The sequence below is a fragment of the Rutilus rutilus genome (genome assembly GCF_951802725.1).
Source record: "Rutilus rutilus genome assembly, chromosome: 10".
NCBI classification, from domain to species: Eukaryota; Metazoa; Chordata; class Actinopteri; order Cypriniformes; family Leuciscidae; genus Rutilus; species Rutilus rutilus.
In genome coordinates, this window is record NC_140215.1 from 5,367,220 (window position 1) to 5,390,356 (window position 23,137).

Here is a 23,137-nt window from a genome sequence, read left to right on the forward strand (position 1 = left end):
TCCGGAAGTCAGTCACTAGATCCGCCTTTTCTATGACATCACGAACATGGCAATTGGTCAGGAAGCAACCTGTAGTCTGGCATGTTTCTTGTCCACGTCACGACAAGAATTTAGAAGTCAAACGCATAATCTGACACACTGAGTATCGTAACATACAAAAATTATGTAGTCATTACTAACCTCAGGCATGATGTGCTTGCTCATTTAGAACACTTCATATGCTTTAACATTAGAACAAGGTTAAGAACAAATCCTTGTGCGTACACGTGCTGTCAATTGGGTTACTTTTTTTTTGTCAGAAGTTCTCCTGTGCGTAAAATAAGACATATTCCATGCAAAGAGTAAAAAGAGACCTATTTGCATAAAAACATGCAAAAACAAATGACTGAAAGCCTGAATTTTTGGGCCAAATCTAATTCGACAGCTCTTAATATAAATCATGATTGTACACTTACTGTAGTGACATTTTTATGTACTAGCTTAATAATTCATTTCTAACATAAGTTTAAACAAGACATTTTATGCAGTGTATTTTTATAAATAGCTGTCCATGCACCATTTGTTCGAGATATTCTGGCTGACATCACAGGGTGTGAATGACACACATAACCCCATCACAAATGGCACATTAAGTAGGAATGCAAGCTGAAATTCCCAGCCAAGATATTCTAGCCTCTGAACCTTTAATGTTGGGGTGGCAAATGAGAATTATGGCGGGATCAGTGACGGATCAGTAACTGCATGTACGGATTAAACACGTGTTGATTATACTGCTTTGATCTCGCCGCTTACAACTCTATTGACAACTAGAAAAGGAAAGTCCATAAAAGCAAGCTGCCAGGTGCCAGATTAAAGCATTGGCTGAAAGTTATAAATAGTTTGAAAAGCGTGAAATTTGAAAGTTATAACTTGAAGGTTTGAGAGACCGTACTAGTCACGATAGATAGGCTAGCTAGGTAGTGTACCTGCGCAGTTGTCTGCGCTATGCGACACATCACAAGAGCATTAGCCTGTGTATGCATTGAACGCCAGTTGCGTTTCCTGCAGCTCTGGAGGCGTGTGCGCGCAGCGCGGAGTTACACATCACAGTTTTCAAACTTTTTTCCCCCTCAGACTCCAATCCTTCCTCTTCCTACTGCCTCACTGCGTCATTCTGAATGGGAGTTCTGTGGGCAAAAGGAACATCGTACGCGGAGGCGCCGATGCTAAAGGAATAACGCCTGTTGGATCTCTTTGGCTGAAATGCGCGCGAGTGTTTGTACCTGCCGTACTGACCTTCAGGAGGAATAGTCACGAGAACGCTCGCGTTGAATGGGTCGTAAGGACGCTCACCTGAACCTGTCTGGATGGGATGCACCGTGAGCTTCATCTGCTGTGAAGACGATTTTCTGCAGATGCCTTTGGATCAGCATGTGGAGAAAAAGAAAGAGGAAAAGAGGCTGTTATCTAAGGTAAGGCGCACATGGGTTCATGCAGGAACATTCTAGTCCATCGAAAGTTCTTGACGTTGTGCTGTGAACTTGACAGTGAAGCTATAAATGTACTTTGGTTGAGAAAATATAGTTTTTTTTATTAACTTTTTTTTCTCAGAAAGATGAATCTTGGTCAAACAGGTGTCGTATATTTTTAAATGTGCATTTATTCATTTATTCATTTATTTATTTATTTATTATTTTTTTGCCTTTAACTAATAGAACATGCACAACAGTCAAGAGTTTGGATACACCTTATGTAGTGGCCGAACGAATCAAAACTATCTAATATTTTAGAAATACACATCTCTGGACATTGTCTCAGCCAACTTCATGAGGTGCTAATTGTGCCAGGATGATTTTAATAATGATGATTCAAGGTATGCTTAGATTATTATTTTTTTTTAAATGCATGTTTAACATACATTTATATTATATTATTCTGTCTTGTACATTAGCCTATTTAAAGCTACTTTTAGATTTAATGCTGATTTGATTTTCATAAGTATTGTTTAAAAATGTATTTAATTAGCGTATTTATATAAATGTATTACATTTTACATTTATTTATAAATAATATTATATAATAAAATGCTCCATAATCAAGTCTAGCAAACAAATACTGTCCCTTAATAAATAAATAAATAAATCTCTGGTAACCACCATGTATTCTGGCTACTTGTTGTCTGCTTTTCGATATCTGGTCCAACCATTGTACATTTTGGAAACGCAGAATTTAGGCTATACAATTTAAAGCATTTATGCATACGCCTTTAAAGATCAAAAGGTTCTTAAGATCATGAGAAACGTACATTCAGTCAAGTTCGTCTAAATGTTTGAATGTTAAAGTGCTTAATGTGTTGACAGATTTGAGATTTGCATCAAAAACCCCACCTATACAGTTATGTATGAAAAACAAACCCAGGATCTCCTGTTCAGACCTCACAGGGTAAACACATCTCCTACATGACCAGACAGTGAGAAATCAGGGCAAATCCAAGACTAAGCTTAGACAATAGTGTTCTGTTCACATTTGGATCAATGAATGAGTTGCATCATTGCACAGTTTAATTACGGATGGAATCCAGATTGGAAATTTGTGCGTTCCTGCCACATGGGATCTATTTATAGGTCTTTTGGTTTGATGTTGTCATTTCACATACTGACCACATTTACATGCACATCATCTTCATTGTTCAGATTGTTCTGAAATGCTTACAAGCTATTCATGTGTTTACATGACGCTTACATAATCAAAACAGACTGAATTCTGATTAATAATGGAATATTCTTGTGCATGTAAACACAGTCAGCTCTGTTCAATTGCATGCTATATTTTTAGGGAAAAGTTCACTATGTACTGTATGTGCAACAATCAAAGACGTCTTACATGGGACTGTTCTGATGGGGTGGTCTGCTCTGGGTGGTGGGGTCAGATTTAGAAGGTCAGTCAGGGCGTTACTTGGGGCAGAAGGGTTGGAGCAACAAGCCCCACATTGTTGCTTTGCCCTCAGAAAGGGACCAGAACTCTGGAAGGAATGTTGCTCTTATATCCCGATAGTCATCTTTCATTTTTGGTAACACTGTGACATGGGGTTCCACAAAGCTGGGCCACCCTGATATTTTGCATGTCTTTGTAAAGCTGACTTATTGCTTTTTATGAAGTAGTGGCAACAGGAAGTCCACTCCAAAGGGAGTTATTCCCTATATTAGTAAGCAACTCCTTGAAACGCCTTGATTGTAGACTTTTCGAACGAACACGAACACAATATTCCTCATATAAATAATTCCGCCCAAGGCATATGCAAAAAAGAGGCCAGGTTGAGTTGCGCTAGTAGTGTGTTAAAATTTGCAACTACGGTAAGGGGTGTGATATTTCTCAAACATACTCGAAGCGGTTGACCAATCACATCGCACTGGTCCAGCTGACCAATCAGAGCACATTACGCTTTTCGGAAGGAGGGGCTTCATAGAGACAGGAACTAAACAGAGCGTTACTGACAGACTCAGAAAATAGGTGCTGCAATAATGTAAAATATGTTGAAAATAATGTTTTTTTTTAACATTCAAACATGAAAACCTATTCTACCAGACCCCAAAAACAAAATCAAGACTTTGTAAAAGGGTATAATAGGTAATCTTTAATAAATAGTTAAATTTATTAATCTAATAATCAGAATAAACTATTTTCTACCTAGTAGATAGTTATAATATAGTTGATTACCTTTCATCAGAGCAGTGGTTACAGGGTCTATTAGGGCTACTGAATTATGCTTCTTTCATGTGAACTTTGCTGGGGTACAGCCAAAAACTCTGTTTGCAATTGCAGTCATCAGCAAATAAAGGCCAAATGTTCACTCAAAAATGAAATTCTGTCATTATTTGCTCATGTCATTCCAAACTGTATGCTGTTTTTTTTTTCTTTCTTTTTTTTCTGTGGCAACACAGACATGTCTTTACATGGCTTTTTTCTACTACTTTTATGGTGTTTACTTGCTCGCAGACACAAGTGTGAATATGTAATGACAGAATTTTCATTTTTAGGTGAACTATTCCATTAATGTTGCATTACTTTGATGACGATGAACCTGTGGTATTCATTTCATGAGAGGAATGTGCATTAATTTTTAGAAGATTAATTTACTTTTTTTAGTGAGACTAGAGATCTCTGCTACTGCAGGTTCAAATGCCTGTAAGAAGAATGCAATAACATTCCATTATTTTAATTATCCTTGAGCATGTCTTAATCAGTTTTTTTTCCCCATTCTCCCATTTGGTTATGATAGAACTTGATTCCCTGGGGGAAATCAGTGTGTTGTTATTTTTAATATGATTTTAATAATATAAATGCTGAGCAGTGTGCAATAAGTACACATGAAAAGTATTAAAATATAGGCCTTGCATGCTTAATGCATTGGATTGCAAGAGGATGTGCAAATTAATAAATATGTGCATATGCTTTGAATGAGAAGATTAGCTCAGAGATGTAGATTTGAAATATAAATAATAGTAAATATTTGAATACTGCACATACTTTAAACATATTTGGATCATTCTGCCTTTGCCATGTCAGAATGATCTTATCTAAGTGCACATTAAAAACGTTTTATTTTTAGGGTGAAAAACAGGATTTTCTTCAAGCTTGACTTGTCATAATGGTCATAATCAAGTTTTAATTGTGAATGATGGTTGCTCAACTTTTTTTCTATGCTTTTTTCAACCTGATCTTAGGGGAAAACTTATTTTATGCTTTTATGAGGTAGCGATTTCGTATGAATTTGAATTGTATGAAAATGTATGATTTTTTTGGGGGGAAAAGTAAGCCTGAAAGTCCACCTCTACACATGACCGCGTCACTGGGGCGTAAGCAGATTAAGAACATACCAAGTCACATGATTTAGCCAGTAATTTGCCAAAACGTAAAATAGTAATGAATTGACATGAGATTGTGTTGCCATTTTTTTTGTTCTGTCGATAAAGAATAGTGATCATGCTCGCTAGAATATACAGGTTTATTGGGCGACAGGCTTAAACAATTTCCCATCATGCTGTGGGGCAGGCCATGACTGACAAAATAGACACATGATTCATCATTTACACACCTAATGTACATAATTTGCTTGTTTGCCAATAAGGGAAAATGCAAAACAAAAAACATGAAATTGCCAAAATTGCGTTTAAATCAAAATCACTTGAACGCACGTCATGCCATGATTACAAATTCCAAGGAAGACTTCAGATAACATCACAATGATTGTAATATTCTATAAGCCGCGTTACTGCTGATATGAAGGAAAATTCACACTGCAAGAAATTGAGAATGAGACTTGATTGACTGGTTGTTGTAGATCACAGCTCTGTTCCCAAATCTCTTAGGCTTCCTTTCATCCCTCTAGTGGGAATAAATCACACAGACAGATCTGTGGTGGGATTAGAGAGGGGTGGGGAAGGCCGTCAGGAGAAGGGAGGTGGAAATTCCAGGGATTTGGATGGGAGGGAGTGACTGACTAGTTACCTGCACCAGGTAGATCCATAGGGAAAAACTATGGGTTCATGTACTTGTTTATCAGACGACTTGTAAGAGCACAGCATGAGCACTGAACCTACTTTAGACGGCGTAATAGAGCACCGCTCCCTTAATGGGATTCAGCAAGGCACACCCCAAACTTCCTCTTTCAAACTTGTCAGAACAAAAATGTGGGATTTTATAAATTGTGGTCGTGATTTGACTGAGTTTATAAATCCTAGGGCTGATTTGGGGTTATGGAAAGATGCTTACCCTTAAATCATAACATATACTTGTTTTAGGAGGAAAGAAATTCCAAGCACACTCAGTGCATCTAAACATCTTTGATGTTTTAATGTGTTTCCTATCTGCAAGAATGTATGCCTTGCAGTTGTGTGTTCTTTTCTGTGTTAAAGTGGCACTATGACTATACAGAATGACTATGTTTTCAAACAAGTTTTTCAACACTGTACTGCAGTGATGTATTTTTGTAGGCCAACTTGGAATTTCCTCACTCTGGTTCCCTCTACAAAACCCCAGGATTTTTCCATAAGATTTTGGATTATTGCAGAAAATAAGCTCTGTGACTAACAGAAGTTAATGGTTCTTACACATTTTGTTCAGTAAGGTAATCTTCACAAATTAACACAACTTTTATGAAGGTATTTAGCCAAAACCTCATTAAACACATAATCTAGGATGATGAAACTGGAAATGCAAGGCTAACTTATAACTTTCCACATTGTAGGACTCGTTCCTGCAACACTCTATATAGCTATACCCGGCTTAGTCAGGCTGCTCAAAAAAATTAAAGATTGCAATTCTATTGCCACTAGTGGTGCTTTAAAAGAATGAGATTTCTATCATTATTAACACAAGATAAAATGCAGTCATCAATTATGTAAACACCTAATGTATTTATTAATGTACACCTAATGCTCTTTATTTTGTTGCAGTAGCATGATAAAACGTCCTTTTTTTGGCAGAAAGTGAAAAAGCAAATAAACGAAACATATCCATCTTGTTTCAACTTAGACCATAATTACAAATTTCAAGGAAGACGTGAGCTCTCAACCTTTTGTCCAAAAAGGACAAAGAAATATGGAAAATGTACCATTAAAAAGAAGTCTATGGCCTGTTTACACCTGGTATTAAGATGCGGGGTCTAAAACCTTTTGCGCTCGTTTACTTTCGACCATTTCCAGAGGTAGTCGAAAACTTGAATGTGTTCGATCAGCCACAAAAGGCCGCCTACTGACCTAACGCGCAAACATTATGGGAAGCGCGCTGACGGGATGTTGAATGAAGACCCAAGTTTGGTTTGAAGATGAAAATACTTACCAAAGTGGACAAAAGAGACAGGAATGTGTCTCCCTCGTCTACTTGTGATCCGATCGACCAAAACACATCTTAATACCAAGTGTAAACGGGGCCTATTCGATTTTATTCTAAGTCTTCTGAAGTCATACAGTGGCTTTGTTTGAGAATTTTTGGTCTATCACTGTCTGCAAAAGACCTGCATGAAGATTCTTTAGAATGACATGAGAGTACACAAATATTCCATCATTCCAGTGTTAATGCGAATCTGTAATTTATTTCGCCACTATGGCCTATTTATTGTCCTATCTTCCTAACCTTACTGCATTTTGCATTACATTTGCACTCTGTATATACATTTTCTATTGTGTTATTGACTGTACGTTCTACGTTTATTTCCCATGTGTAACTCTGTGCTGTTGATTTTGTCGCACTGCTTTGCTTTGTCTTGGCCAGGTCGCAGTTGTAAATGAGAAATGTTCTCAACTGACCTACCTGGTTAAAAATAAAATAAATAATGATACATTTTTCATTTTTATTCCTTTTAATTATGCCTCTTTTTGAAACGGGGACTTGTTTTCAGAGTTCAGATTACTCTTGGCAAGTGTTTGCTGATTTTATACCCCATTCCCATCCCAATGGGATATTCTGGATGATCTGTCAGCGCCCAGCTGAAACACATTCCCTCCTGTCAGGGATTCAGCTCAATGTTTTGGTCTTATCTCAGCGCTCGCTCGCAGTATTCCTGTCCGACTGCCGCAGAGAACATCTAAAGGGCCGAGCTTCTCTCCCCAATAACGCCATTCAGCCATTCCACACACGGCTGCCTGGGCTTTTGTGCTATCGCAGAGCGATTGTGCAGGACACAAAAGGATCCTGAGTGAAAAACATGGCCAGTCAGGTGTAGGAACATGTGCCGGTTAAAAAGTCATCTTCAGTTGTGCCTCGCCCCTCTTTGTTTTTTTTTTTTAATGGCGCTCATCTCTAACTTTGTGGTCAATGTCATGTTTGTTTCTCCATGAATGCCTTCTTTTATTTTTAGACCCTTAACCTCTAGCTACACATAGATTGAACAGGTCAAACTCTACCTGTCAGAGCGATCTCTCTGGGTGCGCACTGTACGCAGCTGAGGCAAATCTATAGGGATTGTAATAGATTTGTTGTCGTAGGGGAAAGTCTGCAGTCTTGGATCTCTCAGTGTACTGACTGATTAATTGGCTTTGCGATGGATCTTAGCATCCGATGGAGTTTTTTAGGTCGCAGTCCCGCTCCTACACAGGCTGTCTAATCAAAAACCAATTAAAGAGGTTGGGGTGTTCGTGAGAAAGATAAGAGATTTGTTCAGTTTACTAGCTTGATCCTAGATTTTCTATATCACATGCAATATAAACATTACATTACTATACACTACATTTCATACGTAGTATGAAAATTGCTCTGAGAATAAGCACAAACGACATACCTGAGATTTTGTTTTTGCCCATTTTTTGTTTTACATTTTTGAAAATTCAATTGTTGTGTTCAGTCTTTCAACAACAACAACCAAAACAATCACATTTTCAACAAAATTTTGATTTTTGATTTAATTGATGCACATTTCCCTTACATATATTTTGAACATTTGCATATTTTGTAAGGTAAACAGTTTTATTTTCAAATATCATGTACTTTTTAAAGATTTTTGTTTTTACATTGAACACACACACAATTTGATTGTATTATATCTTAAATATATATAATATTATTTAATACAAACGACAAAAACAGGAATTTTTGAAAACAGTGACATCATGCGCATGCATGTTACATGTTCAGTCTATAGGCGTGTGTTTTTTTACAAAGTGACATCGCCAACTACTGGCCTGACAGCAGAATACAGTGTTTTTAGTCGTTTTTGTAAACGTACTCTTAGATTACCTCATCTAACTCTCATTTAAAGTTGATCTTTAAAACATTAATTTAATAATGTTGTTAAATGTGAGCTTTAGCAAATCTAAATGTGAAATCCATTATCAATCTGTGCATCATAATGTTGTGATGCCTACATTCACTTGTAGCATTTAAACCAATTGATTTTTTAAAAATGTTTTATTATGGTTGAAGCTTTTGTATTTCTCTTTGTGTTGGATTGGCTTGTTCTTGCAGATTCATTGGTGATAGATTTTCTAAAGGAAGTAAGAGATAGAAAGAAAGTCCTCCCGTTCTCAGCCCTCCCCCTCAGCGTTTGTGAAGCGTTGTTCTGAAGAACGAATGTTGTGTAACACCTGGGTTTGAGTCGTCTTTGTGGACTAGCATGTCACGCTTGTTAACGTTGAGAGGAAATAGAAGTGCAGCACAATGCCAGGCTTAGCATGAGGGGAAGAAGGATTTTTATTGCTTGTAGAGTATTGACATGGACAATCATTTTAACAAAGAGTCACTCGTCCAATACATGACAGGGTTTACAAAATAAATATAACCCTCAAGCTAATGCACCAAACTTCAGAAATAGAAATTATTTAAAATAATTAACATCAGATTTATGAGAAAACATAATTGTCTTTTAAACTCATAATCAACCAAGTTATTTTTATTTCAATGTATTTAGTGTCAGTTACTAATGAGAAGCACATATTGTAACATGCCCTTGCATTTCTGAAAGCCAAATTTGATACTGGTCTTGTATCCGTTTGAAGTCCATGTAAAATATTATTTGCTTGTTGGATCACAAACTTTCCATTGTGACTGTGTTTTTTGGCCTGTTCCAGAGAGCAGAGAGCAGAGAGCAGAGAGCAGATAGGACGTAAGCCAACAAACTGTGAAATTTGTTCCATCATTTGAACAATTGCAGCCTAGTGGGTTTCATTCAGTTAGTTTATGTTCTAGATAGAATTAGATAAATTAGGCATGGGGCTATTGTGTTCCTCTCCAAACTTTATGCTTTTATTCATAGCAAAATGGCTACATGAACTGTCTCAAGGTTAAGAATACGCATGCGCGTAATTTGCACGGGGGTTACGGGGGTCATGACCCCCTCAAAAATCAGATCCAGCTAATATAACCCCCCCCCCCCCAATATCATCACATCATTCAGATTAAAATAAATATGAAATATTCCAAATTAATACTTTTGTTTGTTTTCTTTATTAATTTAATTTGCCAGCAAGAAAGATAGTATCATATTTAAAAAAAATCTGTAATGTACCCCCGCCCACCGCACCGACTACTTGGTATTACCCAACCCGCTTTCTCTACCAAGTTTGTTAACTATTTTGCGCAGTCGCTGGGATGAATGGTTGGAGAAGCATGCTAACGGATGGAAAGATGAAAAGGACACTGAAAGGCAGCCATGCAGACAACGATTTTTCATTGTTGGTCGACACCAGCCAAAAAGAGGAAAAATCCTGACCAAACGGAGGTTCCCCTATATTAGCTCAGCGTTTCTCAAAGTGTGGGGCGCGGGCGCGGCCCACTGTTGGGGAATAGAGACATGACAAGTGGGGCGCGACAAACAGGATTTGTGCCCAACTTTTTAATTCCTTTATTTATTGACCATACACTCAAAACAAAACAAAGACACGTTTAAATGTAAGCCTTACTTAACCTTTACACACGTAAGTTTAAAAGTTTTTCAAGGCGACCGTTATTGATATTTCACTTTATGGTTCCCATGGAGACGCGTCATTCATTGCTTGTCACACCGCAGCCACAATAGCGCTGAATGACTGATGATCTGCTTTTATTTCCTTTTTTATTCAAAATTTCACAAATTTGTTAGCTATAGCAGGATATATGTGATATTCCGATTGTCAAATATGTGCAAGTGGATGTGTTTTGTTGTTCAAACACCTTTATAACGATCGCGTTAGTTTTTTTATAACGATCGCGTAACGTATTTTAGGTATCTTATTAAAATACCTAAAAAAAAAAAAAACGTACATTATTAGGAATTCACCACCTCCGGCTCAATTTGAGATTATTATTATTTTTTTATTTTATTATTATTATTATTATTTTGTTCTTTTTGCATGGAGTTTGCAAAGTGACAAAATGAATCAAAGCACAACTAACGTTAGTCCACACTTGTATTTTCTCAGTTTCTGAATTTGATGTTATCAGAGGCTAAATGCAAACACACATTTTTTTTTATCTACTTTTGAGTCTTATTTCATGCAAAGTGATAATATAATTGCACTTTCATTTTCTCTATTTGAAAGTTTTTAATGCTGTTATTTGATGTAAAGTTTTTAAAATGTGATGTTAATAAAATACATTTTAAGAGTTAAACTTAAAGCCTAGTTTATTAACATTTTGTTGGGGTGATTGGGACAGGTGGGGAATGGCAGAGAAAGTTTGAGAAACACTTAATTTAACTACTGTGTCATTATGGCATACATAGTCAAGTGAACAGCTGCATTTACATTAAGTAGCCTAAATCAGTAAAAGTATCACAATGTATTTCTAATACAGGAACGGCAAATTAGCATGTTACCTTTTACACAAGAAAATTATTCAATAAATTAATAAATATGCCGCGAGTTTAACCCCCCCAATGGTAGACCCAAAGTTACGCCCTTGAGAATACGAATAGTGATTAGGTGTTTTCAGTATGCATTAGTAACTTCTTAGTGAATGAATGTGCTGTGTATCTTACACTTTATACTTTCCACTTTTCTTTAAAAATAATAATAAGTGAAAAAGTGGGGTTTGGTTTGGATTCAAAAACATTAAATCAGGGGGTTTCAAACGGTTGATTCAGTCCGTTACTCCTAAGGCTCCATGGAAAATAATAATATTTAAAAAAAAAAATATATATATATATTTAGGTGCTGTGAAAACCCCTGCATTAAATTGTGTTTTTGCCTTTAGAATATTCTGGTGCTGTTTGGTCATTTTTGACCAAACCATTTTGCTTTATTTTTTTTTTGAATTTTTTACTTCATCAGAATGGTACGAAACAAGGTTTTGGCACACACACGCACGCACGCACGCACACACAAATCATGGACATTCAAAAAAGTTAAAAGTCACACTTGTATTGTTCACATTAGAAATGAATGGGAGACAAATTTCATTTATTGGAAAGTTTGGTCCTGCACCCAAACATAATATTACTGAAAGCTCATTTTTTTAGATATCATACTCAGATTTGGAACACAGCTTGTTTAGATTTATAAACAAGATTTGGCTTTGAATTTCTCACAGTTTTAGAGTAGAAAGTGTTTTGGAAAATATGTATTTCATATAAAAATGTACAATTTTATTTTTCATAACAATGAATGTAAAATGTTTTCAAGTGCACTTTTTTTCACTTCATAAATACTCTGCCAAGTGTCTTCTTTAAAAAGAGACCGAAATAAGTCTGTGCTCCAAAGCATTACAGATTTATGACCGTTTAAATTGGTAATTTCATTTTCAGGTCCAAAAAATGAATAAATGGATACCTACTGCATAAATATATTTCAGTACCATAAAATCCTCTACAAATATACAATAAAAAACATTAACAAACTAAAATATTGGACAATCATGTCATTTAAAAAAAAGAAAAGAAAATTCTGTCATTTTTGAACATAAGACTCCTTCATTTCACGACAGACATCATGGGAAGCGACGTAGTGTCATTAAGATACATCATAGTGTCATTAAGATATTACAGTTTTATTACTATTTTGAATTGTTTTTTATTTAATATTTTTTAAGTTTTTATTTTAAAATGTATAGTTTTAGTAATTTTATTTTAATAGTATAAAATAGTTGTTGTTTTTTTTTAAGTAATTTTTTCTTGCCATTTCTTTGCTGTACAAATAGAAATAGTCATATGTTAGTATGCTATTTTGAAGCGAGCCCATATTCTCTGAATCACTCAATTGAATGAAGTGTCACTTCCTATATGCATTAGTGTTGGGACAACAGCACAGATCTGTTCGACACAGTACCGCCTGGTTTGCGTTGTGTCAGACCGCCAGCAGGGTTTCCCCTCCCGCCTCCGCTCTGTAATTATCTGATAAGGTATGCGGTGCAGTGAAAGTTACCCACAATCCCTCCCCACATTCCAGTGTCCTGCTGGCCTGCAGAAAACAGTGTGTTCTCTGTGTAGAGTACCACTGACCTCTGCGCCACTCCCTCCATACTTTAATGAAAGTATCAATGCTTCAGGAACTATACCTGACCCCTGGCAGACCTCTCTGAACACATACGTACGTGGACTGACACTTTTTGTGTTTGGGCATACTTGCTTACCTGAGGTTATCTGTCCTACCGCATTAATATTTATTTAAAGTTAAGATTACGTTTGAAAGGTCAAACTGTCTCTCTCTTTTCATTAGAAAACATTTCTGTGATCCAGGCAGTGTAAACATGAAACACAGTGAGCTTCCTATAGATAGCATTTTTAGTCGATTCACCTTTATTTATATAGCGCTTTATACAATACTATTGTCTTAAAGCAGCTTCACAGTAATAAACAGCAAAATATCAATCAATAATGCGAACTTCATCATGCAAAGTTCATCAGATACCCTTAGGTTGCCTTTAGTGGACACCTATTATGTTTCCAAGATATATATATATATATATATATATATATATATATATATATATATATATATTAGGGGTGTAACGATACACCAATGCCACGGTTCGGTTCATATCACGGTTTTGGAGCCACGGTTCGGTTCGGTTCGGTTCGGTTCTGTTTGCTGTGGGGGCAGGGTTCATGGCAGGGCACCACCAGCAATAATAACACTAGATTCACTTTTAACTTAATAAAAACAACAACAACAATAATTTAACTTAACTTTATTAATTTTATACATTGGCTTCATGTTTTCTTTAGAGCAGTTAGCACACCTGAGTTAACTAAAATTAAATAGCCTAAATGTCTCCACTGACTAGTCAGAAATAAACAGCACACCTGAGTAGGGTTGCCAACTTCAGAAAAGTAAAATGTGGGACAATTGTGGTTCTTTATAGGAAAATGAGGGACACTCAAAATATTTACTATGTCGCACAATGTACATAATTTCAGTGTCTGCAAACTGTAGTTAAGTATAGGCTATGTTTAAAAGGTTATCAGACAAACACATTTGTATTGCTTAACCTATTTATGTACAATTTAATTCAAAAAATAATTTTAATGTCATACAAAAAAATATATGTCACATTACAAACAAACCACCATTCAAAATAACCGCATTTATCTGAAATGGAAAGCTTTTTTAACATTATACATAGGCCTACAGTTCAAAAGTTTGAGGTTAAGATTATTTTTGGGGGAAAGAAATTAAAGAAAGTAATTGCCTACTTTTATTCAGCAAGGATGCATTACATTAATCAAAAGTGACAGTACATTTATAGTGTTACACAAGCTTTCTATTTCAAATAAATATCTTATGATCTTTACATTCATCAAAGAGTCGGGGGGACGGACAAAACCGTTTTAAACAAATAATAATCAGAAATGTTTTGTGAGCATATTATTCCCTCAGGTAGGTTACATGTTTTCTTGCGTGGCTGGATGTTAGACTCATGAACAATAATCACGTTGTTTGCATTCGCCAAAAGTGATTTGCCGAAATCAAAACGTGGACAGTGAAAGGAAATTACCGTTAGCGCGAGACGAGTCCGGCTTGAAGCGGAAGCGGCCAGACGGCAGAGGATTATGTTCGCAAATCAAACAAAGATTAAAAAAAGCTGTGATATGTCATCATATTGGATGATGACAGGTGTCGGTGATCATTCTCAAGATTCGTGATCAGCACTGCTGCTGTTGCTGCTGTATCAATATCAGTCAGTCAGTGGTTGTGACCGCAGGGTCTTCAATCACAATATGCCGTGGCGCGGAGTTGCCATCCTTAAGTGCGTATGTAAACTCCCGAGCGTGATCGATCACCCAAATAACATGACATGCACTTTATTTAGTAAATAATATTATAATAATATTTATTAAAACTACAGCTCTTATTAGTTGTTAAAAGTGTACTCATTAATTACTATTTAATCAAATGTCAAGGAAGAAAAAATTGTTTTGTGACAAAGTGAAGTGAGAGTTGGGCAGCAGGGGGCGGGGCGCGTTCGGTTCGACATGAGGGTATCGCGGTTCGAACCGTGGCTGTTGTATCGCGGTTTTTCGGTTCGGTTTGAATATCGTTACACCCCTAATATATATATATATATATATATATATATATATATATATATATATATATATATATATATATATATTTCCATATGTCATCATTTAGTGAATTTGCATTTATATAATTTAAACAAGTCTTTGAGGATCTAACAACTGTTTTGTCTTCTGAAGTATGTAGTAGCCTATATAAAAATGTGTGTACCCTGTGTGATGATCCAAGATCGAGTGAGCAACTTTTAATCCTTGATTTCAAGGATGTTCAGTGTTGTTTCAGTTCAATAACTGTGTGAATTTCATAAATTATGGAATGGCTTGCTTAGTTGGGGACACTTAATGTTCAGCAGTATTATTGACTCGACTGCACTGACACTATTGACAAGGAAGAACTGAACTGAACTGAGCTTGATGATGATGACATCACTGTTTTCTGCAGCTGCTTTATAGCCTATTAAGATGAATTGAACTGAATTCCATATTTTTATGAACTTTTCACAGTTATTGAACCAAACTGAATCAACACTGAACTGATTTCAGCTGAATAATGGCTGTTTTCTGTCCTTTTAGAGCTGTTTTACAGCAGATTTGAATTCTGTTTAACACTGTAAAGCTGCTATGGAAATAAAGGTGACTTGATTCGACTTGAATGAGTTCATTTCGGCTATAAAGCAGCTCTGCAGAACACCGTGATGTTATCATCCAGCTCAGTTCCCCAACTAAGCAAGTCAGGTGACAGTGGCAAGGAACGCAAACTCCATGTTTGACAGAAATGTGGAAACATTGGTGAACGGGGCTGTCTATAATCCATTTTGCAGAATAGTAAAGAATTTTTGTTTAGTATCTTGTTAGGACAAGGATCTTTAAGTGGAATTGGAAAAAATCCCTTACAACTCCCAGCCTTATATAGTTGTGAGAATCCCAAAGAAATATCTGTGGTTACTATGGTGAGAAAAGACAACTTTTTATAGGTTTATATGATAGAAAAAAGAAAAGTTTACTTTCAGAGTGACTGCTGAAGGTTGAATAGATTCCAGCCGAACCAATGCATTTCTTAAAGGGAAATTCTGATCCTCAATTTGTTAACATGTTTAACATGTTTCATTCTACTAGTTGCAAGTTCAAAAGCAGATAATAATAGGCATCTGATAGTGTTTGATTAAGTAAGATCCTCTAAGGTTTAGCTGACTTTTAGATTACAGGATGACAAATATGTGCTAGAGTTACATGAGTTAGTGATGTTTAAGCTGCCAGTGGAGTGTAAGTGAAGGGAATGCCAACACAAAGGACTGTACGCTTCAGATTACTTCATTCCTTCACTGAAGGCCTGTGTGAATGAGACCGATTTGAGGATATCGTTTTTCCAATTTCCCAATGTTCACGCTTGGCTTGAGCAGAAGGAAATTATAGGTTGCTTGACGTCAAAATCTTGACAATCTGCTGAAAGCTGAGAAAGGGATTTGCACATTACCGATTTCATTCACTTGAGAAAAAAAATCTAGGGTTGGTTGTCAATCGATTAAAACTTTTAATCAAATATTACGTTATTCAGGTCAATTACCCGATATTTGGTGAGAAAAGCCTCCCAAATTAAGATCATTAACTGAGGGATTTCAAACAAGGACTCAATAAATAAGAATATTTTACTTTTTTTGTTGTTTTTTTATCACATAATACATTTTTATTTATTTATTTGTTTATTTATTAGCCATAAAAGCACCTAAAGTCTTTATTGACTTTAGAGTATTGTTTGAATATTGTCAATATATTTGCTATATTTCTATATCATTGAACATAAATCTAGCACTGTTTTTGTTTTAATTTAATTTAATTTAATTTAAATTATTTTTGTCAATATGCTACATTGAAAGCCCTAAAAACTTCATGTCGCAGTTCAGGTTGGGGTTTTCAAGGCGATGCGGAATGAGTGAGGCACTGCATGCAGCAGAACTCTGGGATGGTCAGATATTTCTTTCAGAGTCTGGCTTTCAGGACATTACAGACCCACTGATGCAGAAACCCCTTCACAAAGACTCTGTCAACAGAAGATAATGGAGTACAAAAGACTTTAATACAGTCACTTAAAGCTACTTTAATGCAGCTCGGCCATCGCTTTGAGGATGAAATGACAGTCCACATGATCGATTAAGGGTTAAGGGCAACTGTATTTTTTTTCCCAGAGTTACGCTTGCATGCTCTCTTTGTGGGGGTATAACAAGGCTTGTCTGACTTAAACACCTCTTTTGGCTCGAGCCTGTTGCATGGAATGGACAGAATGTAGATTCTACGCAGTCGCTTCCGTCCAGCTCTGTCTTTTTGTCTGTTGATGAATGTGGCTTTTATTCTTGATGTTTGTTGACACTTTCCTAGTGGAGGGATTTTCTTGTAGGCTTTCTAATACTTGGCAAAGAGCTGAGTCAATCGCACTTGGCAACCAGGAACTCCTAGGACGTCCTGCTCGTCTGCTTTTGTGGATTCTCAAAGGCCTGTGGGGTGATGGACAGGGTGCAATGCTCTCATAAAGCTCATCACATTTAGACCGATATGCCACATTGCTGATGTTAGGGATCACCCAGTTCTAGAGCCTTCTTGTTCTTGCAGAGGAGACGACTGTTGAGTCATGAGGTAATTAGAGGGGTATGGCCATCCAGGTTGGTCTCGTGTGGGTTTTTTTTTTAACTCTGGGAGAGGGTTGTTTTTCTCAGGGATCATACTATATCCCTTGGTCTGACATGCTGCATTTACTTTGAATACGCACAGGAAGAAAGTCCCACTTTTTTCTTTCCATTTCACGTTGTGTGAAATGTTGTAACAAGCCAAGGCAGATCATTTTAGTTGACTTGCACGGACTGTTTTTAAAGGATAGGCTTGCAGACTTCCACATTCCGTAAAAGAGGAAATTATGTACAGTGGAATTCTGAGTCCTAGTGGAGAAATACCAAGGAAGCGTGATAGAATATTATTCAAAAGTTCTTAATTTTGACTTTTCACTAAACTGCGTTAAAATGCATATCGAAAGTGCAGAACAAGGCACTTTTTTTTTTGTAGTACATTTTTTATAATTTTTTACACAAATGAAGATATTTTTTATGAAATCTGAGAGCTTTCTATCCCTCCATTGATAGTCTACACAACTGCTACTTTTAAGCCCCAGAAAAGTAATAAAGACATCATGAAAGTAATCCATGTGACCCCCGTGGTTTGTAAATAAAGTGGTCAATTATGTTTTTTTTTGCGCAAAGAAAGTACTCGTGTTGCTTTATAAAATTGAGGTTAAACCACTGGAGTCACATGGATTACTTTTATGATGTATTTACTACCTTTCAGAGGCTTGAAATTGGTAGTTGCGTAGCCGTCAATGGAGGGACAGAAAACGCTCAGACAGTCGACTGTAGCCATTGACTTCCATAGTTGGAAAAAAATACTATGGAAGTTAATGGCTACCGTAAACTGTCTGGTTACCAACATTCTTTAAAATATCTTCCTTTGTAGAAAGAGAAAGAAACTCATACAGGTTTTGAACAAGTTCAGGTTAAATAAATACATTTTTGGGTGAACTATCCCTTTAATGTTAGAGATTGTTTTTGTTTGCTAGCCACCATTTCTATCCCGCATGTAAATGCTGGACTGATGATGTAAAACCCCAGACGAGTCTTCTTGCTTGTGTCCGTTTTTTAAATGCGTCTTGACTGCCGTACGTTTTGACATCAATGACAAGTGAGATCCTAGTGTGACATGGCTTGCAGCTGGGATCATATTCATACAGTCTGACAAGCAACAGTTGTAAATATGAATCTTACAGTGTGCTCACGGCTTTACACACTGCAGTTCATTAAGTGAGTCAGATGTTGATTCAGTGAGTCAATTCAGTGAAGGATTCATTCAGACCTGTCAAAGTGTTGTCCTTTTGAATGATTCATTAAAAGAATAGTCTCATAAAAGTCATTTGTTAATGAATAGGACTACATTGGATGCACAGTATGTTCAGAAACTTGCACTAAACTTTGCGATTACCCCAACTGAATCAGGTTGCAGTACATTCAATGCAAAGGGAAAGCACAAGTGTGCCACACCTCTGTAATTAACACACATGTGTCATGTTGTCATCCTGATCTCTCTTTATAGAGCGAACATGTTCCTCTGATTGTAACATGAGCTGGAGCGTCTATTTTCTCTGATAGCTGTGGGGAAATGTGTGAGGATATCTCACATTCACATAGCGCCAATTGTTTAGTGAACAAAGCAATGCATTGTTCATTGGTCAGTTGTGAATCTCTAAGGTCATTGTAGTCTGTGTAATTATGTGCCTTGAGGAATTCAAAGTAGCCTGATGAGGCACGGAATAAGATCATGCTCTTTGTGTTTGTGCTGTACTTGCCGCAGGCTTTACTCTTCACAGAAGAGCTTGTGTGAATGTGGCCCTACTAGAGATGGGCATTCTGGTCATTTTGTCTACTTGGGATAAATCAACCTTCCTTTTGCACTCTTTTTGTAATTGTACATAAGCTTGGACTTTTGGGTTTGGAATGTATTTTTGTATAACTTGCTGCTTTCTTTTTCAGGGTCTCATGCCATGACTGTCATGTTTCTAAGAGGGTGTATATTAAGGGTGTGTGCATGTCTGGTTGGATTAAAACGAACCCTAGTGCGATTGCTCTGTTAGTGCGGTTTATTTGAATACGCTGCCATCCGAACCCTGGTGTGCACCAAACAAGTGGACTGAGACCCCTGAAAAGATGGGTCTTGATCTGCTTCCAAACGAACTCTGGTGCTGTTCGACTGAAATATGAATGTTCAAGCAAACCTCTTTTCTCTTCATAGTCATGATGTTGCCCATCGCAGGCACCAGAACCGCGTCTCCTCACTGCAGATCTTTGTTTGTGTGTGTGATGGAGAGATTCCTGCTGCTGTTTTGACTCCTTTACGCATTTTATAAGCTCTTCACGAGTTCTCAGCTGGTCAAAATACCATCATATTTTGGCTACCCACACACAGCGTTGTTTTGGATGTTCGGTAAGTTCCATACCAAAATATATGTAATAAAAGCCGACCAATCAGGTTGTGAACACATCCCTATGCCTTTAGGTCCGGTATCTTATGGTTCGATCGATGTTAAAATGCCAATGTGAACGCTAAGCAGACCAAGTGTCTGAAACCAAGTGAACCGAACTACAAGTGTGAACACACTAAAAGAACTATGGTATAGAAATGTTTAAAAAAGAAAGTCAAGAAATTCAGTTAATGCATTTTTATAATTTATAAGTACAGTCACGTCAGAGTACTGTGCTTAACGTTCATATGAGTTCACTTGAATTTTTGTAACACAGACCATCTGGAGATGATGAAGATATGATCTGTGAAGAAAGCATTTGTTTTGATGCAGACATGTGCGTGGCTGTTGATGCCAGACAGACAAAGATTATTTGTGCTGTTTTATAGCACCTATTCAGGTGTGTTTTACACCTGTGTGCCTTTGATCTAACACTTCTATGATAAAAAAGGGCTTATCAGACTATACAAGTCTTCTGCTCACCCACCTCGCTGCTGAGAGATGACAAACTCAAGTCAGCAGCCAAAAGGTGGTGTGGCAGTGCCTTCTCATTCAGCAATTAATGTAGATCTCAATAAACATAAGCGTAATACAGATAATGCACACTGTGTGTGCTGTCAAGACAACAATCTGATTGGAAATGACCTTTCACTCAACTCTGGTCCATTAGCTATGAAAGCCTGTTTCTGCAAGAGCAACAAATAAAATAGATGAAACCCAATTAAATGTAAGAAATTACATTTAATTTAATTTTGTTTTTTTTAATTTTTTTTATTCTGAAAAACACTTTCAGGCCCCGTCCACACTACTGCGTTTTCGTTTAGAAACGGAGAATTAAAACGAATACGATCTCCGTCCACACCAGCGTTTTAGCTGCGTATTAGAATTGATCTCCGTCCACATTAAAACGACTGAAAACGCGGATCATGTGACCATTCACCAACACTGGGCATGCGCATGCCGGTGTAAACCTAGAAACTTTCAAACATAGACTGTAAAAAAATGCTTTCAAACATCAAAATATCATTTATTAATATGTATTTGTGTCAAAATGACATATAAACATCTTTTCCTATTCTATTTTGCCTGGAAACGCTTCCAACACGCTTGCGTGTCGCATGAAAAATAGGCGTTGGTTCTATTTCTATACAAAATAATAGACAAATGTTATTAGTTTATTTTTTCATGCGACACGCAAGCGTGTTGGAAGCGTTTCCATTTTAGGCGCTAACAAAATAATTCTTACATAATGCAAACAAGTCAATGGAAAACACATATAAAGATTCAAAATGCATGTGCCATGGATAAATATAATGAAATAGCCTATGCATGGACTATAATTTTATTTTAATTCAGCCATACTGTTGATGATGATAATAATATGAGAAAATAAAAGTGTTAGTTATTAATTAATTATTAATAATGCATCAATGTTATTAAATTAATATTACTGTTTCAAATAACAACATTGCTCTTTGAGCTGCGTGCGCTGAAGCTGAAGAGCTTAATGAACACCGTTAAACTGAAACACCTTGTTAGCGGGTTAATTAACGAAATTATTCAGAGGTTTATACAACATAAACATAATATTTCAACTTATTTGCACAAAATGAAGCTAATGCAAGAGTGAAGTTGAACTAATTTACATGATAATAATGTATAACTCCTGTTGTTGATGCGCTCTTCCCGTAACTGCGTTGTACGTCAACTAAACCCAAAGAATTCACAATGTTTTATTACAATAGTGTTTTCAATATAATGTTATGTATATGACTGTCACAATCACAGTTATTAATATCGAGCATTGCTGTTAGAGCTGCATGTGTCGAAGCTAAAGATGGTCACAGGTAAATGTCACAATTTATGCTGTAACAGCGCGCTAAAACACGGGCGAACAAAGAATTCACAAACTTCCTTCACATTAGAGACATCAGTACATTTACTTGTTTTAAATATAAAATAAAATTATGGCTAAAATCTATACAATCATGTACCCATTAATCATAAACTCAAAAAACTCATTTTTTGTCGTATCCTAACACTGCATTGTTGTGTCTATTAATATTGCACTTTATTTTGTTCTGTTGTTTTGTTTTATTGTGTTTTTAAGAACGTGAAACTTTGTTGTTGTCTGAATTTAGGCTACTTGCGTGATGATGTTTTATGGTATATTTATATGTGTTTGTTGGATTAATTGTATGTTACCTCTTCCTGTCCAGGGACTACAGATGAAATTTAGCTTGTAGCTAATTCTGGAGTGCCTTGCACTGTCCCTGTTAAATAAACAAATAAAATAAAATAAATAAAAAATAGTGTTTTAAAATTTTATTTAGCCAATATGACAGACTTGCGATGCACGTTGCACTTAACTGTATTTTCCTTTTCGGAGTGATTCCAATCATATTTCAACCCATTCGAAAGCACACATCTGAAGTGTCTCAGCTGAAGGAAATAATCCATTATTTATCAGCTTTAATAAATCTGCTCAATTTTCTTATCGGTCTGATAAACATAACATTAAAAATGAATATGTATCGGCTGAAACCGATATGGTGGCCGATATATCATGTATTCCTAATGTTAAGATTCATATCAAATCTGCATTTGTCTTATCAATGTAATGTAATTGAAATGTGAAAGATAATTACATTTCCCTACCTATAGGCTAAAACTGTAAGATTTGTAGGATTTACTGTGTGATGAAGGTCAGATCGGTTGACAAACATATGAACTATCAGCGCTCTCTGTTATCTGTTCACAATCACTGAAGGTCACCTTCAGCCAGACGCTCGTGTCTTTGACCCAAACGCGTGATTGACTTCAGAGAGGGACTTCAGGTTTACAGCCGATGAGGCTTTTGCTTTTGTATGGCAACTGCAAATAAGACTGTCGGCTGTTTTAATAGAATCTGTCAAGCAGAAGAGGCCTGTGTATCCATCACCAGGACCGAGACTGCGAATGCTCAATATTGGAGGATTAAAACGCTTTATGAAGTGTCTGAGTAGCAGTACTGTAATTATAATCTTGAATGCTGGAGATCTGCTTTGCTAATTTCAGTAAACCGTGTGCGGTGTAAAGTGCTTTCTTTGGTCTGAGAGGCCCATGGCATGTTTTCCATAGTGTGTTTAGTCAGCTCCAGATGTACGGTTGTATAGTGTTTATCTGATGTCTAGAGACTT

The 23,137-nt window shown here is 36.5% G+C and overlaps 1 protein-coding gene across 3 annotated transcripts in view; it reads left to right on the forward strand.

The window, feature by feature from the left end:
* The first annotated feature begins 801 nt into the window (after window positions 1–801).
* Window positions 802–23,137, forward strand: part of tns1b (tensin 1b) — a 224,740-nt gene continuing 202,404 nt past the window's right edge. For all 3 annotated transcript variants that reach the window (XM_084421587.1, XM_084421595.1, XM_084421596.1), the window contains exon 1: window positions 802–1,451. In XM_084421587.1, coding sequence (XP_084277713.1) covers window positions 1,347–1,451 — 105 coding nt within the window. In that variant the 5' untranslated portion in view covers window positions 802–1,346. The remainder of the gene's footprint in view (window positions 1,452–23,137) is intronic.